The 18,801-nt window shown below is 37.0% G+C and overlaps 1 protein-coding gene across 1 annotated transcript; it reads right to left on the bottom strand.

The window, feature by feature from the left end:
- Window positions 1–10,093: 10,093 nt before the first annotated feature.
- Window positions 10,094–18,421, bottom strand: LOC104538213. Its single transcript, XM_010181333.1, has 3 exons — window positions 17,639–18,421; window positions 13,921–17,404; window positions 10,094–10,107 (listed from the first exon to the last, which is right to left on the bottom strand). Exons 1-3 carry the CDS (start codon window positions 18,398–18,400, stop codon window positions 10,094–10,096), a joined length of 4,260 nt encoding a protein of 1,419 aa, XP_010179635.1. The 5' UTR covers window positions 18,401–18,421.
- Between the last annotated feature and the right edge of the window lie 380 nt (window positions 18,422–18,801).

Here is an 18,801-nt window from a genome sequence, read left to right as displayed (position 1 = left end):
AAGAGCTTGTGGAATGGCTACAGTGACAATTCATTGAAGTTTTTTCACAGATCATCTGAAACACAATTTTTATTCTTTTACATTTTTATGCAAGCTCTAGAAGGCTGTGTGCCTTTCTGACATGGCAGTGAAGCAGGCACGTTTCATTTACTAACCCCAGTTCCTAACCCTCTGTAACTGGGATACTGCTCCCATGCCCTGAATTTCCTTGTGTACTTATTCTTCTGTCTCTACCTTTTGTCTAGCTTTTGCCTTGTACCCTTTTACCTTCCTTCTTTTCTGCTTTTCACCCATTCTTGTTGCTCTGATCTTTTTCTTCCTGCAGGAAACAGGGTGCAGGCACAGGTGACAGAAAATACTTTAGTCAGCAAGGTTACTTTCTTGAATTTACAGCCTCTCCAGACTTGAACCTTTGCCCTTGCTTGCTCCGAGGAGAGTTGAGGCCTTGTCCTGCAACCATGGGATTAAGTGTACGTATGCCATTGTGCTAGGGCTGACTTCTGAAGTCTCGCAGCTTTTCTCACCCCTACTGATTCTGTGCTTTCCAGGCATGGCCAGGTAGCAAAACATAAAGTCTTAATTTGAATAATCAACAGCTAAATGAAGAGAGAAGGCTGGAATGATGTTTTGGTTTGAGGTTTGTTGTTGGGTGGTGGGTTGGTTTTTTTTTCGGGGGGGGGTGGGGATGGGACTGTGGGGTTTGTGGGTTTTTTGTGGTGGTGGTGGTTGTTATCTGAAAGGAACATAAATGTCCTGAGAATCAAGAAATTGCAAACTATGAAGTAGTAAATACCTGCAAAATGCTTTACAGAACAGCATTTCTACTGTCTCTAAAGCATTAGATACATAAACTTCGTTTAATGCTGGACAAGGGCCAGACAAAAAAACCCTGCAGGTTCAGGCTTGTCAAATTATTTGCTATGTTACTTCTGTACATCAGCTGGAAGCTGTACCAAGTCGATATGGCCTGGCTGCCAAACACCACTGCTAGCAGTAGCAGAGTGTATGTGAGGATTTGATGTAATAGTGACCATAATTCCTTCCTATTTGCTTGGACTGCATATGAAAATGCAGAGTGTTATACGATAATACTCAACAGTGCTTCCTGAGTAGCCGACTATAACTGTTTCTCTCTCTGAGGGACTGTCCTACTCTTTTCACTTCTAGTTTCTGTACAAGGCGTAAAAGGCAGAACTGAATTTGCAAAACTAGAATTGAAGTATAAGCTTCTAATTATGATTAATTTACCTCTTTCAACTCTAGGAAACTGAAGAGTTTGGCATTTTAAGAGAATGCACAAAACCAGGAATAGATTACTGTTAAATTAATGGGTTTCTCTGAGTTCCCCAGTAGAGGTGATATCAACATTAAAAGATCAAGTATTATAGGAAATTTTACCTTGATAAATTGGAAAATAATATGGTTAGAGATCTGCATTAATATATTTGTTAATCAAAAAGACCCTAGTCTTACTTTTCATTCTTTTACTTGTAGTGATTTATTTTCCAGCTGTTCCTGTAACAAGGTGTGAAAATGATGTATTTAAATCGTATTTTTAAAGCAGAGAATGTAATTAAGACATAAAAGTAAATACAAGTCGTTGAATTTCTCCAGCCAGATCCATCAATAGATTCTACTCTTTATTCCACTCTGTTTACAAAAGATGCATTGTGAATTAAGCATTCCTAGCAAAAGAAAGCCGTTCCACACAGCAATCCTCTTGTCAGGAGGAGCTGCAGGTTCCAGCCTGATGCTACCAGAAGCCGTGAGCCTCTCGCAGCAGAGCGTGGAATGCTCTGCTCTGTCCTCCTGGAGCACTCCACTACCAATGCTTGCACCAGTACGAGGACAGAGGTCCCTTTAACTTCCCAGGCAACTGGCATTTACTGATGATATATCATGGTCTCTAAAAAGGTATGAATTTCCAGTTCTGAAGTAATCTGTTTACTATTCCAGCAATTAGCATCTCTTTTGGTTTTATTCACTTTGGATTGACTCAGCTAATAGGCTTCTGTGCCTGTGATTTGTGGAAGTCAGCTACAGGCGCTGCTGTAGCATGGAACATGAATTCCAGCCATGACATATGCAATAGTTCTCCTTTTACCAGTTAATTCAAAGACAGGCCAACAGTGCTAAAAGCCCAGTGGATAAGAAGAAAACACTCTTTTTTATTTTATTCTTCATATGATAAACTAGTGACATTTCTTGAAAAATTCAGACGCTTTTCATCATCCTTAATTGTACTACCTTTTACCAGCCCTTGTCCTCTAACTACTCTTGAAGTGCTGGTAACATATTTACTACTTAATGTAAAAGATTTCATATTTCAGAGTGTACTGACTGATCCTGATCATTCTTGTCTCTTAAAAGCTAAAAATAATAATAATAAAAAAGCATATGGAAATAAGACTATAGCTTTTTGATCTGAAACGAGCAATTAAAAGAAAAATATATCTTGGGGAGCTAAGTTGTGTGTTTCTGCAGTCCTTTAGGCTGCGCTGTATCACTGCTCTGTATAAGTAGCACGTTCAGTCTTCAAAGGTTTCTGACTCTTCTCTGTAAGTGAGCATGTGTGAAGGAGGAGAGAGGGAGGAGGTGCCGGGTACTGCACTGAGGATGTGGACACACCGGTGCGTGTACAGCACAGGCTGTAAGGCTGTGTGCAGCGACAGGACGCACTGTTGTGTCAGTGCAAGCTGAGGACGCCCTCACGTGCTCTTGGCTTGCTTTGGATGCTGCTGCACACAAAACCAATGGGTCTAGAAAACTGTCGAAACTGTCTAGAAACTGTTAAAAATCTACAATAACTATAGTAACCTTGGCATGCTTTACAACAGAGATTGATTTGATAATGCAACATACATTGCAATTAAAGTAAACCAACCATGCACAGTCAAGATTTATTGTCTCTCCAATTTAAACTCATCTTTCCACAGTGCCAAAATGCAACAACAAATCGATGAAGAAATTTTGTAATGTCTTATTTCCATGTGTCAAATGTGTTCTTATTGTAATTAGAGATATTTTTTTTCAGCTGAGTGAATGGAATCTGATTTGTGAATCAGAGAGAGAAAGAAATGCCCTGGAATAGATGGCATACTCAGCTCGATCATAGCAAGCTATAAAAATCTTGTAAAAAAAGAGTCGTAAAAATTAGACACAAGAGCTGGGTTTCACACAGCTGGAGTACCAAGACAAGTAGTACACAAGACACAACTGAGACAGGAGATGAAGTGAATGGAGACAAAGACAGGGTGAGAAGGCAGAACCAGTCACAGCCCCAGACTGAAATGATTGTGGAAAGGTTTCTTTTGCTCTTCACACTAACTCAGAAATGTTTTCTTGGTTTGAGGAAAAACCAAAGGGTGGGAAGACGAAAGGGAATAGGAATGAAATACATATGAAATGTATGAGAAAGATAACAAAAACAGGCCTGTAGGAATATGCTGGACACTTGTGGCACATCAGGGAAAGAAGATCACTTACTGGTAGCTATTTCCTGAAGTTATATATTGAAATACCCACATGCTGTTCAAAGCTTTAAGTTTAACTTGCACAGAGAAAAAACTATACAGCAGCGGATGTTTGTTGCACCTTTTACATCACTAATTCATCTCCAAGGAACACTGCAAAATAGTACAACCAAACAGGACATTGTATGCATTTTCATGTAAAAGTTTGGCAAATGGAATAGGTGACAACCGTTCTGGAGCGCAGTCACAGAAATAACATGACTTTCTCCCCAGAACCAGTCAGCTATAGAAAACGTTCTTACTCCCTCAAACGTAGCAGATCATGGACAACATAAAAGGTTTAAATTGCAACTTCATTGCAGAAATCAGGAACTGACACAAGTATTTACAAAAAAAATTAATCAGACTTGCTCAGTGATGACAGGATGGCGCTCAGTCCTGATGCATCTCCAAAATACCAGACAAATTTGAATGTAAGTTGATACAGACAACATTCCTGCCCTCTTTTTAAGTTACATTTATTTAAAGCAGTCTGACTTAGCAAGTTAGCTAGAACTGAGATCTTTTTGACAAGAATCACTGTGTTTCATGACAATACAGAATATTTAGTGGTCCACAGAAGGCACAGGTTTTTAAAGAACAAGGAAGCACAATATTAATGAAAGCAGTCACTGAAATGGGCATGAAGAAATTATAAACTTTTAAGGCATCATTTACTAGTGATGATAGTATTGAACCTGTTAAAGAAAAAAAATAGCCCTATGATCTCAAATAATTCATAGCACATTGTCTTCAAAGATCTTGGAAAAATAAAACCAGCTAAGAATCTAAGAGTTGAAGCATCACTAATTTTATGATGAAGATAATTTATTCTTAGCATCTAGGTACTGCCGTGAAATGAGTCTACCAGTGCCATGAAATAAAACTGCCTAATTTCTACTCATTGTTAGAAGGTAGTAGCATGCAAATAAATTTAAAAACCTCTAACACCTGTTGTGCAGATGAGTGCTGCTGTGTTTGCCTTAGAAACATGCTATAGCAGAAAGATGTTTTTGCTACTTTTATTCTACCTAAACATAATTAAAAATGGTTTTGAGCAAGGTACAATAAGGCTAAGGCTTGGTGGTTCCGAACTGCATGTGCTGGTTTGGGCTGTTCTCGGAGGAAATGGAGTGCCACCGTCTCAGTACTGTGATGAATGCAGCTGTGCAAATCTTGTCATTTGAGTTGGATTAATCTCAACTATTTTGACTATTTATAATAGTTGTTAGATGTTACAAATGCAGTTGTGTTATGGAGGGAGATCGCCTCAGAAATATGATGAGACAGTCCCTGGGTGGTTTGTAATGCAGCAGATTTCTGAATTAAGGAAGGTCAAACAATAAGTAAGTCATTTCCTTTTCTGAGATTTCTACTACTTAAATATAATTTTAAATCAGTTGTGAGTAGTAAATGATAAATATGAAACGTCTCAGTAACAAATATGATATACAAAAGAATTTCTTCAAACACACATCTCTAGAACTTTAAACTAGAAACACAAGTAACAACCACCACCACAATTTTAAGAATGGATACCTAAAGTATAGCTTTTAAATTTTTACTTGCATTGTAAATCAACTTAGTAAATTTAAAAAAATATATTGTTACTGTATGTTTTGAAATTTATGCTAAATGCGCCAACAAAAACACTAAAACCTAACTTAAAGTATCTTTTTTTTCTTAAAAAAAATTTGCCTCTGTTCCAAATGGAAAATATGACACCCACGCACCCACACACAGATAAAAAAGCACCATCTCAGTGAAAATAAGAATTACTTTTTTTTTTTTTTGGATTAGGAAAAAAATCCTATGGCATTCTTGCAGCTTCTAGACAAGAACTTTTCAGCTAGGCTTCTTTCTCATTACAGGAAAATAATCCATTATTTAAAGCAAATAATCAACATTTCAGTAGCCTTGAGGGTAAGCCTGTGTCCGTAAAATATCAAGTATAATCTCTGCATATTTATGAAGTCTGCACCTTAGATGACAGGAATCTGTGACAAGATCCACCTGAAAAACTGACTTCCCTAAGCATCTTCATTTTTATGTACGCATCTATTTCAATATGAAATTGAAAGCTGTCTTATTCTAATTCCTAGCAGGACTGCAATTTAGAAATATTCTACCCTGAGCTGCAAAGTGAAAACAAAGAATAAAATACCTACATCAGACCTGCCATGGAAAAACATGAATGTAGTCACATTACTCTAGTGGCTTGACAACTGATACAAAACATTCAAAACCAAGTCGAAATGCAGAGACTTCTGCTTTTGAAAGGTTTTTTAAGTCCTAAGCTAATGTGAAATACGGTAGGCACACAGTAAGAAAAGCCGATCATCACGGAAGAAAGAACAATGGCCAAGTTAAGCTGCCTGCCCCACTCACAGCTTCACCACGATAAGAGAGAAGCACAGATTCCTTTTCTGTGTGCCTGGAAGTGGAGACAGATGGGAGCACGTGGCAGTAGCAGAGGATGGAGAATGGGTGAGCTGGCATAGCCACTGAAAGAAAAGTTTGTGAAACTCCTGTCTACATCTAATTTGCAGTAAGAAACTGATAAAGCTGAATGCAGACACAAGTCAGGCGAGTTTCTGCTGTTGTAAGAACAAGTCAGACAGTGAAATCAGTCATACTGGCACAACCAAACAAAAGAACAAGGGAAAAAAAGCCCAGGCCTCCATAACGCATGAAGTTTCTCACTAAGGATTTACATCCTCTTAATAGAGCAAGAGGTATTGTTATTTGTACTCCACAGAACTCTGAAGAATAATGCAAGCAGATTAGAACAAGAGAAATCAGCAACAGAAAAAGGTCCCTTTCCTTCAGATATGAAAAAATGGAAAGAGAAATATAAACTGTGACCTGTTCCACAAGAGCAGAATGTGCAATTTGCCATGCGAATGGGAGCAGTAACAGTAACTTCTAGTAATTTCTAGAATGATAATGTCCAGTGTTGGCCCAAGAGCATAAAGCTATGAAGACAAAATCTGCCCAAACATTCTGATTTTGGAAAAGACATGTATCTTTACACTGTAGGAAAAAAAAAATAGAAGTTACCTGATCGTCAATAAGAAAAAGCGGATTAAAAAGCAGGCATGGCTATTTCGGAAAGGTTTTTCACACACGGGTTTGAAGAAATCTATGACAAAGGCTGACCGACATCTTGCTTATATGACATTATAAGTCTCTTATCAGGTGTAAGAGATGGTATGGACCAGCAGAAGTACACAATGGCAAATATGCAGTAAAAAAAACCCCAGAGAGTGCAATTGGGCTGCACTCATTCTGCAGTGCTCCTAAGAGGATGCTGTGGCACTCACAAACATACAGTCTGGAAAAAAACAAAGATGATGCATGATCTGAGAATCAGTTAAAATTTGGTACTGAATGAGAGCAAAGCAAGAAGAGAGGATGCAGATGAATGTGGAACAACCAGAGTGTAATGGCCTGAATGGGCTGAACAGTTCAGACCACTGAACTATGGTTCAGACATAGGTCTAGATAAAATAAATGAATAAAAGCAATGAACAGTTCGGCAGAGACCATGGCAAAGTACCAGCACAGGTTAGGCAGTTCTTTAACAAAGGCATAGGCAGCTATAATGGATCCCAACTGAAACACAAGTCAACGCTATATTGCTGTAGAAATACAAGTATCATGACATATGAAAAGCAGTGGGATAGCTAACGCTGGAAGAGATGGCCAATGACAATGGCTTAGTTTTCATTATGGGAGCGAAGCCGCTATGAGAAGTGGTTAAACACCCTGTCCAGGCTCATCAGCCTCACGGAAAAAGTGTGCACGCTTTCTAAGCTTCTGTGAGAGAGGAAAAAAGGTAGAAAGCTGCAGGTAAAACACAGGTAGTCCGACTTATTAAAGTGAGCAATGTAAGAACTGTTGACAAAAATCACACATTGTGGAAAAAAAAAGTTAGCATTTAGATGAGAAGGCAGTCAGCTGAAAGCTGGCAATCCAACAAAGATGAAAAAGAAATAACGGCTGCGGGAGATATGAAAACTGAAGTAATTCAAGATGATACTTTACGCATTGAAAGGAGAAGACGGAGAAAGTTGTGTCTCAAACCCAGCATTATTTAATCAAGGTACACTGCAACCTTGATTTTGAGTCATAACCTGTTTAGGAACCTGATAAAAATGTGTGGAGTACTTTTTAATTATTGCTCAGTTACAATAACTTCAATATTTGACTTGATGAGCAGGAAATAATTTCTAGTTTCTTTTCTGGATTTTCATAAGGAATTCTAAAAAGACTGTGAACAACAAAGTAAGTAAAAAATTCCAATTAACTTCTAAATTGGGACCTCAATCTAGGTTCTATTTGCAGTATTTCAGATAAGTTATTTTCTTTTAAAATGGTACAATTAGAAATGTTCTCAGTGCACAGGTAGCACATATCCGTATACAAACATATGTAGGTACAGGTCTGTAAGTAATTTATTTCTATATACTCATATTTGTTAAAATAACATAACTTGGGTTTCCAAACATTTTCTTCTGATTTATCTTAAAATATCTCACAATATCTTTTATATAACTAGGAAGTAAACTTTGCTAATGAGGACTCCACAAACTTTCTTTGCTTCATTACACACCCAAAACACCACCATGTTTTATACTACATTGAGACCACAAGGCATGACGCTACATCAATTACCACTACAGGCAAGACCATCAAGCGATGATGTTGTAGTGGTGTGGAAATGTGAATGCACAACGCGGCTCTTAAAATCTCAGGCTTCCCATATAAGCCAATTTCCATTCAGATACATCTATCTCAACAGTTGTTGATCATTGTAAACATATCTGGCTTAATTAGAACCTGAAGGCTGTTGTCAGCTTTCAGAAACACTCAGTATGCTGCGGAACACTCAAGATTCAATGCCATTGAAAAGGGCAGAGAGTCTTTGTTTTCCATGTTGACCACAGGAAACACCAGAGGAAAAAAGCCTTATGATAAGAACATGCTGTCCTTAAAATATAGCAGAAATCTTATTTGTATTAAATTAATATCCAGTTGCCAAATGAATACAAGGAAGAAAGAACTTAAAAAATGAAATTTTTAAGAGCTAGCAAATGTTCACCTACATTTGAGACAAGATTTTGGATAAGTTCATAAGATTTAGCACCACTCTGTAAAGCCTTGCCAACAAATGTTTCCACTCTATCTTTTGACTCAGTGAAAGAGGAACTGGAGAAGGAAAATCTACTCAAGAACACATGCAAAAACCACCATTTTAAATCTTCCCCTTGATTCTGGAACCAGAATCTGCACTTTTGGAATGTAACTAACTGAAGATTCTAGTATGAGACACTTTACAAAAATTTGGTGGGAAAAACCAAACCAGAAAAGCACCACTAGCTTTAGCATATAAACAATAGAGGAATGCAAACCAATGCACAGTACACGTATGCCTCTATGAATTAAAGCGCCTTTCTTGCACAGGAATACTTTCCCAGAGCTCAACACCAAACTGTGTGGCACTGTCTCAGTATAATTAACCTGCCTGGTGACGGACAGACTACATAAATACTTTACTTACAAGTTACATCACCACAGGCTGTGTTGATTGACCTCTATCCTCTTCTATCTAACACCAACCAAAGCTCCACTTTAAGGCAGTAAACTCTTAACATAAGAGAGCTTTTTAAAAGGGCTATGTCCTTGTCATATTTTCAAAAATCACTTGGCAGGCCTGGGAAAACCAACATTTTCTTTTCTAGAGAAAGGCTTAAGCAGAAAGATAGAAGCCTGCCTATGTTTGTATAGTATTATCAGTTCCCCAAAGAAAGCTGGAAAAATTAACCATTTCCTCAGGACTGAGAACAACTAGGAAAGCATGATACGAGTTTCTCAGTTTTTGAGGAAATAAAATTAGGTAACAAAGCAATACTGAATAAAATTATTAACACCCTCCCCCCCTACACCACACATATGTAAAACTGGGTATATAAATCCTACATGAAGGCTTAATGACCATGACACTAAACTACAGAAATTTTCTTGCAGGTCAAGGAAATGAAAGACTTCAGAGTTGGGTTCTTTGAAAGAAGTCTACTGTTCAAATAAGCAAAAGTAAAAATCTTTAGCTCAGAACCCTCAAAAGAACACGAGGAACAGCATACCCCAAGGAAATACGTAAATGACCACAGTTTAAAACAAAACAGCACCCAAAATTTATACACCTCACACTAGATCACATGATGGGAGAGGAAGACAAGGGAAGGACAGCCCATATAACTGCATTTGGCAGGTGGAATTCCAGAGTGTAAAACAAGATGAAGATTAGACTGTGGGGTTAGAGCTGCTGCTGGTCCATTAAAGGGAATCACAGAATCACAGAATCGCTCGGTTGGAAAAGACCTCTGAGATCATCATGTCCAATCGCTCCTGTCTACCCCCTAAACCATATCCTTAAGTACCTCATCTACCCGCTCTTTAAATACATCCAGGGATGGTGACTCCACCACCTCCCTAGGCAGCCTGTTCCAGCTTCTGACAACCTCCTTATCTCTAACCTGAACCTCCCTTGGCACAGCTTGGTGCCGTTTCCCCTTGTTCTATCCTCCATCACCTGGAATGAGGCAGAAACCATAAAGTTCATTTAACAAGTCAGGATTTATTACACATATATAGTCAACTAGATATCAAGTCTACCCTTCTGTTTTTGTAGTGCATTAAAAATAGCCCGCTTACTGAGAATAGTAATTTCAATATTGTTTCTATGTTTCCTATTAATTTTCTTGCTTTGTTTTATGGCTGTCTGTGAAAAAGTAACTTCTTTTCTGACAATTACAGTTATGAAAATTTCTATCTATCTGCTTGCTCTGCAGCACAGGTGAAACTTATTCTGAAGCCAAGTAACCTTATGATGAAGAGTCTTTGTGAAAAGAGCTCAGACATGGCTGTTGAAAAGGATTTCTCAAAATCAACAGATACAATGACTGTTCCACTATGTCTCTTTTACATTTTACCTAACCCACTATTTTAGATTTGTTCCACATTAGGAGCACAGAATGTACTCCTTCATGAAAGAGAAAGAGGAAAAGACTTGCTAAAAACAACCTTTTTTGTCACTAGATCATTGGTGTGAGACTAATGTCTTTCACAGCAGTAGGTAAGAGATTCATATTGTGTAGCCTTTAGACTCATAAAAATACCAAGTTTTCATAGTTAGATTCCTAAGTCTTGTAGTCAGCTTTGAAATTATTACAAAGATTAGCAAATTCTCATTTTAAATACTGCACTCACTTGATTTCATTAAGATAGCATTTTAAAACAACATTCAAATATAATGAAAAATTAAAATTGAAAATTTATATTCTCTGCCAACAAAGTTTTTCTACAGAAATCCACACTTCGTGAAGAAAAGCAAAATTTTAAGGGAGAAACTGAAAAAGTTAATTTTAGATGAAGAAAATACCCTAGCTTCAAGTGATCAGAACTGATTTTTAAAAGCTTTTGTATGTGAACTCCCAGCCTGCTATGAAGGTAAGCGAACAGGTATGTTATGTCATCGCAGCATGCAGTACTGCCTGCTGCTGTAGTAGGCCCACAGCCTCCTTTGCATCTGTGATAAATCCACAGCCTTTGAAGCAGATTTTTAAAATATTCAGTACACTGTAAGTTCCTAAAATGAAGTCTTTCATTGTGTCCCATTTTATTACTGGGTAATAGTTTCCTTTTTTTTAGCTTGAAGCCTTTTTCGATCTAGTTTGGCCAAGTCCAAAGTATGTGAAAGTGGTCTTCAGTGTCATAAGGAAACACACTGAACCACTCTAATGAAAAGAAACATAAATGCTTTCCTAGAAACATGCTCATGTAATTTTCTTTGCCACCACAGACAATAAAAGTTTCAGTGTCGCTAAAGAAATTTAAATGGTCAGGACATAGACTTACAGTAAAAGCGACCTTCCCCTCAACACATCAAATGCACGGTTGAAGCAAAAGTTCAGACATCAAGTGGTAACAAACAGCATATGGACCAGTGTATCTACCATCCACCTTATCTTACATAAACCAGGCAATATGAAAAAGTGATTAACTCTCTTCTGTTGCTACAATGAGCACATGGCTGGTTCTAGTTGCTTGATACTACCTTGAGCTGCAAGAACTCAATTGCTTTATTCCCGCTTGCACATTCCAACAAAAATTGAGTATACGTGAAAATTCAGTAACGATGTTCTGCCTACCTGCCACAATGCTTCACAATAAAACAGCATCACAACACCTCTCAAGAATATTCGGTAAGACACCAAGATCAGTAAAACTTGAAGAAAAACTTTAAATATTGACCATAAATGTGAACATTTCAAGCATGACAACAGAACAATGATAGAATTTATGATACCACATCAACAAAAATACAGTCCAAAGAACAGATGAATGAATAATGATGTTTTCATGTGCGTTAAACTTCCAGATGCAGGAATTATGTTTGAAAAGACACGCATGCACAGAGAGAAATCATGTTCCTTCTTTTTAGCCAGTAGCTATACTCAAGACTAAAAATGTTTGTATTATTTCCTTGGCTAGAACAGACAGTACACAATCTTGAATCAACATGCCAAAACAAGACATCCTTCTCTAGATCAGACAATCCCCTGATAACTGCAACAGTACCTCTAACAAAGATTTGGGATTACAACTGTGGAGGAAATTCCAGAATCGTAATTCTTGGTCTTTTAACATTTCCTTTATCAATGAACTTTCTGTCATATCCTTTCTAAAGATAACGATTGATATGAGAAACTATGAGTAAAAGGGAAAATAACAAAAATTGTAAATGAGATAATGCAAAATATCAAAATAGTTATCAGATTTCCTAAATATCCAAAACTAAAAGAGGAAAGTTATCAGGCAAATAAAATTGAGTCCCAATTAAAACTAACATGAGACCATATGACAGTAATAGGTCTTACACTGCCATAGCAAGAAAAAGTTTAAAGAGAAATAGAATTAAAATGCCAAATTTTCTCAACTACAGTAAAAATTATAAAATAAAAGTATGAGAGAGCTCTTTCTTCACTTGCAAAAAAGAAACAGAGAGATGGTACCCTTTTCTAGTTCTGGCTTTTTTACAGCAATCTTGTGTCAAGGTTTGAGCTTCGTAAAAACAAGTTTTTTACGTTAAGTTTGGCCCCAAATCAGTGAATTAAACCACAAAGTAAAAGCCTCGAGACAAAGAACAGTGTACTTCAGAAAAGCAGGGTTACAGTAAATGAGCTTAATACGAAGAATTTTATATCTCACATAAAGCACAAAAGAAAGAAAGTATACAAGAGCCACAATGTTATATTGTTTATATTACAACTTAACTCTTCAGTTTATTATCAGGGACAGTTTTCTACAACATAAAATACAAAGGGGGACATAAGATTTTGCTCTGATATTTTGAGTATTTTTTTATTCTTCAGGCAATATAATCAGATTAGCTAATACAATATTGTTTCTACAAATGAATTCTTCTGCAGTGATTTAATTTCTATTGCAGAACTTTTTACTTGGTGAGTATTTCACACCTTAGTTATTTTAACGAAATGAGTTGAGACTTCTGTTTAAGGAGATCTCTTCACCCAACAGAAGAAATAATTTCACAAGTGTACCCTCTTTGTAAGTAATATAACAGCCTTTCTAAGATCACAGTTGTATTACAATGTATTATAAATATTTAGCTTTAAAAATGCTTTTAATATCACACTAGCCTAAAAAGAGTCCAAGCCAATGCATTTAGTATAGGAACTGCATATTGTACTTCTCTAGAATAATTTTATATTTTAAATTGTTCTGTGAGGATTCAATGTGCAAACCCTTTAGAGTCAGCAGATTTCATTTGGCACTGAATGGATACTAAAACGGATCTCTGAATGAATACTTCTCAGAAGTAGAGAGTACTATTTTTTTCTATATAATTATAAAACCATTACAGATTTACATTAGCATTCAATGACAATGTTTTGAACAACTACATGTTAATACACTGATTTTCTGCTTCATCTTTTAATTTAGCCTTTCTCACAATATGAGAAACTACACAATGGAATTCTGTTCCTTTTGAAATCAGTAACCAGTTGTGGCTGACTTCAGGTATGTCCAGACTTGACTTGCTGTCTGTCTGAACTATATTCGTTAGCTCTTTTTCTTTCATCTTGGTGTGTTATAGCCGTAAGAGGACATAACACAGCTATTCACATAAAACATTATATACATTTTGAAATTGCACTTTCTGCATTATTCTGATGCTGTACAATGTTTCATTTCATGACTTCTCTGAAATTTAAATTAATATCATGCAATTAAAAAGAAAATATCCAAAGTGCTTAGTTGTTTGACTTCTCCAATTCTTTAAGATCGAAATTCTAAGATGAAGGGGGGAACAGGAACTTACCTACTTGGTACTTTGGGTAATAAGCTGCCATTTGTCCACTACTGCATGATTGTCTCTTATGCCTTTTTCTTATATTTGTATCAGTGGTCTCCCATTGTGGATTTTTTCTTTTGTTTATTCTGATAAGAACTCCAGAACTACCAGCAGGATTATCATCATGGTTTACAGCACTACTTAATTTTCTGCTGTGATCCAGCCTTTCAGTCACTTTAGAAGAATTAGATCCTTTAGATGTTTCCATTTCATTTTCTTGTTTCTTTAATGCATTTTGCTTAGTAGAATGGGATCTTAAGAGAGGATGTCTTTTTTCTTCCATATAGACCTGATTGCTTTTACTTTCAACTGCTTCAGGAGAACAAATGACATTTAAATTAAATGAACTGTGCTGCTCAATATGGTTGATTTTTCTCAGAAATATTCTACAATCTTTAAAGGTTCTGGCTTTCCAAGTATTTTGAAACAGTTTATCTTGGCTTTGCTCTTTTCTAATGTTTTGTTGGCAACGAATTGTTCCATTTGTCTCTGCATGTGACTTAAGTACATTTGCTAAACCAGGATGTGGGTTAAAGTCAGAAGATCCCATCATCTGTTGAACAAATGCATCTCTGGCATCATTTTCAGTTGGCAAGAGGCTACTCTGAGATTCTAGCAAAGTCTGAGTGGGCTGGATTTCTACTGTACTGATTTCCTGGAGCTTGGGTATTTCGTCACTGGTTTCCTCACCTGTACTTTTAAACAACTGGCTTTGGCAAAAGAACTGTAAATTTTTCTTTTTTGATTTCCAGCCTCCAGGAGCCTGATTATAGAGCTTTTTCGTTTGCCCCCACCTGTCACACTGTAACTTCTTAAATTCATTTCTTTTAAATCTGGCTAACGAGAAATTACTTTTCATACCTAAGACTGGAGACCTTACTATGTTATGTAAGATTTGCAATTTCCCTGCTGGTTTTGAAGGAGAGGATAGTGCAAACTTTTTAAAGTGCTTTCTGAAAGGGCAAGTACTAAGATCAGATTGTTTAGTTTCCATCTTTATCTCTTTAGTACTAACAACTTCTAAAGGATTGCGAGCATTTGCCTTTCTCACTAGAGAGAGAGACTGTGTTTCCGTAGTTTGCATAAACCAGGTGCAGAGTTCATTCATATTACACTTTTTCTGAAAAAGCATTTTTATAGGTGATGTTTCAAACTCTACAAGGCAGGAGTCTAAAGGGTTTGACATTTCAGTATTACAGTCTTGTTCAATGGGATCCCTTTTTTCACATACACATTTATCAAACTCATTTCCCCCCACTCGCAACCAGCTATTAGTTATCTGTTCAAATCTATTATTCAGTTCTTCCAACAAAGTGTCATTTGAAGTGGAAGTAGCCCACCACCTGAGAGAGGGATTCGAACTAAAAATGGCATCAGATGATACTTCATTAATTGGCCCAAATGCACCATCCTTAAGATCCTTTTTTGCATTTCCTGAATTTCTCAGTTCTGAGGTATCTTTGGATGCTGTGCTCTGATTCGATTGCCTATGTTTTTCCTTTCGATCTTGCGCTTTTTTCAAATGGAGTCTGTAAGATTTATGTAGTAAGGCACTTCTACAGGTAAATGCACTAGAAGATGCTAATGAATGTAAAAAATGCAGTGAGGCTTTTCTGTCTCTAGCAGAATGTCTCAATGGAATGTCACGTTTTCTTGATGCTGTTGTAATATTGTTTGTTCCATCCTCTCTAGAATCTTTCTGCGTGCTCTTTACTTGACTCATACTATTGCACACCTGACTTTTTCTCTCCTGTGACATGTTTTTTTCTAACACATTCAGTTGTAAAGGAGGCAAACAGTTGCTGATACTCACTTTTCTTTCCTGAGGTGAAACTCTATTAACAGTCACGGAAATGCCAGAGATTTTTACTTTTGCTGGCCTACCAGGTTTTCGAATGGTGGTTAACGGTTTCTTAATTGGTCGTATAATATTGCTGCAAGGATGTGGTGATGCTAGGTTACTCTTGATAGGTCTTACATAGTCATAACCAGAGACCTCACTTTCAGCAGAAGAATTCTGTAAGGCCTTTACTATTTCAGCCAAAGCATTTTCAGTTTCTGCATTGCGTCTTGCTTTACTGTGGTCATTGGCAAAATTAGAATCGATGCATTGTGTGGGCAGAATGCTGAATACATTTAGATTACCTTCAGAAACATGTCTCTTAGTTCTTCTTGACCTTCCAAAAACAACTGTCACAATAATATTTTTGTTGCTGTTAACTTCTTCCATTACTGCTGCATCAGATTTGGTACTTCTACCATCACTGCTAAGTTCAGGTCTACGTTCTGTGCTTTCAGCCACATCTATTTTTGGTTTTGGAGGCCGTCCAATAGGCCTCTTAACCTGTTTAACAACTTGAGGACCTAATTTCTTTGGTCTACCGGGTTTTCTTTTTAAAACCAATTCACTGCTACTGCTTGATTTATCCACAACATCGTCATTTTGTTTCAAATCATTTAAGTTAGTTTGACCAACTGGACAAGAGCTTTTAACTGCTTCAGCACAACTTGACTCTTCCTTGGTATCATTTTCACTGTAATCACAATCCTTGACACAGATTGCATGAGAAAGATCTCCCATGGCCTGTTTGTCTAACAAAGTGTTTGCATGCCCCTGAAACAAACAAGTATCTGTGCTTCCTTTAGAAGATGCACCTGCAGATGTCAAAGTGTATTTGACTCCTTCACTACTATTAACCTCTGAGACAAACATAAGCTTAATAGGACTAGTGTAGTTCAAGGGACATGAGATCTCCCCAGCTTCAGGAGCTGTATGCAAGTCTCCATTATTGGAAGTTGAACTGGATGTATCAAAGGTCAAAGATTTCAAAAGGTCATCATTAATTTCTTGATCTATAACCATTTCTTGTTTATTTGTTGTAACACACACAGTTTTGGTTTTACTGCTGCTTGGCACATGTGAATGTGGAAGGAAGCTTTGCCCTGTGCATCCTGTTTCACTCAGAGTGAAAGGTAAGCCTCTTCTGGCAGCTGGGTTCATAACCTGTTCATAAGTATTATCTTTTAATTTTTGGCTGATTTTGTAACCATCCAGCAGAGAGTTGTTAGTCTTTCTGGCTAAGTTTATTGTATCTTCTAAACGTTCTACAACAACTTGCAGATTTGCGTCTCTCATAATTTTGCTTATATTTATGTCACTGCATCCTTCGGCATGAACATCTTTATTTATTTTTATTTTTTCTGAACTTTCTAAAGACTTTTTTGCATCAGGTGACTTTCTAAACACAACATTGTTTGTTACATACACAGAGTACCACCCAGGAGGCACAATGTTACGTTTAGTTCTGCCCAAGATTCCATTACTTTCATCTTTTAGAGGAATCTGATCAGTCTCTCCAGAAGCTGCACAATCTCCATGTGTCTTTGCGAGTTTTGGCTGGCTGGCTGCAATAGCACTGTCTTCTGAAAGAACGAGAAAGCCAGAGCTGGTCTGAAAATTAGTAAGAGGTATTTTGAAAGACTCTGTTTGGTGTACTGGAAAGCACATTGGTTTTGTTTGGTAATTCATGCATGGATTACTTTCAAGATGTTGCGAAGCCTCATCTTCTGTCACTGTAAAACTGTGACTTTTGTTTGGATACATTTTATTAAAATTTTTTGTAGATTTTTTTGCATTTCTCTCAGAAATTGACTTTTTTCTTAGAAGAGTTTCATCAAGGCTTGCAAGCTCCCTCTTGATTTGCAAAGACTGTCGTCGAATGAATGGTGAATCAGGAGAATTATATGTTGCAAATAAAGTTTCCTGACGCTTGCGAAATCTTGTTTGGATAATTTTATTTTCCATTTGTTTATCGTGTTGACGAAGTAATTCCATAAAGCTGTAGTCACTTGCCTTAGCATTACGCAAAAGAGAGGTTATGAAGTCTCCTAATTTGACATCATTTTCTGGTGCCCTGTCACTGCTAGAAAGTTTTACAAGATTTGTTGCTATATCTGTAGTGTCTATTGATTTTAACTTTTCATTAATACGGTCCATTAAATCTTGAAAAATGGCTGAGTGTTCACCTTTCTCAGCCTTCTCAGAGTTTATATAATAATTGTTGCTTCCGTGGTCTGTAGATAGTATCATTCCATCTGAATATTCAGTCTCTTTTCCTCTGCAGGTTTTACCTTCATATTCAAATTCTCCTTTGCTTCCTTCAGCTGGCAAGAGGGACGGAGGCTGGTTGATGAATATTTCAAGCTTGTTATTGTCTAAAGTTGGAAAATCTATAACTGAGCCTTCTGATGATTCAAATTCTTTACAATTTACAGGTGATAGTGGAGGTGGTGATGGGCTGCGAGATCTGTTTGAATTTTTAATGCTGTTCAAGAGCTCGCAATCCTTAGCTGAATATGTACATGCTGCTGCTTTCACAGGATGCCTGTTATAATTTTGCAACTGTTCAGCACAATACTTATGAGAACTACATGGTTTGTTCACCATTGTCTTAATACATCCAATTGCTACAGCTTGGCACGACAAAGAATGGAAATCTTTAATACAGACAGACAGAGGTGGTAAACAAGTGTTTGGTCTTTGATTTTGTAAACAGCACCTTTTTGTCAGCATATGTCCATTGCAATTGCAAAATGAAATGTGAACATCCTCTTCAGGAATGGAACTGGGAGTTTCAGAGCAGAGCAAATGTGTTTGCTTGCAACTGCAAACTATAGGAAAATTTTCATCTTGTATTAAAAATCTTAACATAGCCAAAGTCTGCTGCCAGTGATACGAACAAAAAGACTCCAAAACTTTGTTTAATGTGGACTTTCCTTTTTCCAAATTAGTTGTTTCCTCTGAATTTGCATCAGCTGCTGAGCTTGAACTGAAAATGAAAACAAATC

Source organism: Mesitornis unicolor, unplaced genomic scaffold (assembly GCF_000695765.1).
Source record: "Mesitornis unicolor isolate BGI_N332 unplaced genomic scaffold, ASM69576v1 scaffold8783, whole genome shotgun sequence".
In the NCBI taxonomy this organism is placed as follows: domain Eukaryota; kingdom Metazoa; phylum Chordata; class Aves; order Mesitornithiformes; family Mesitornithidae; genus Mesitornis; species Mesitornis unicolor.
The sequence above is the reverse complement of the archived record's forward strand: the minus strand, read 5'-3'. Positions and strand labels throughout refer to the sequence as shown.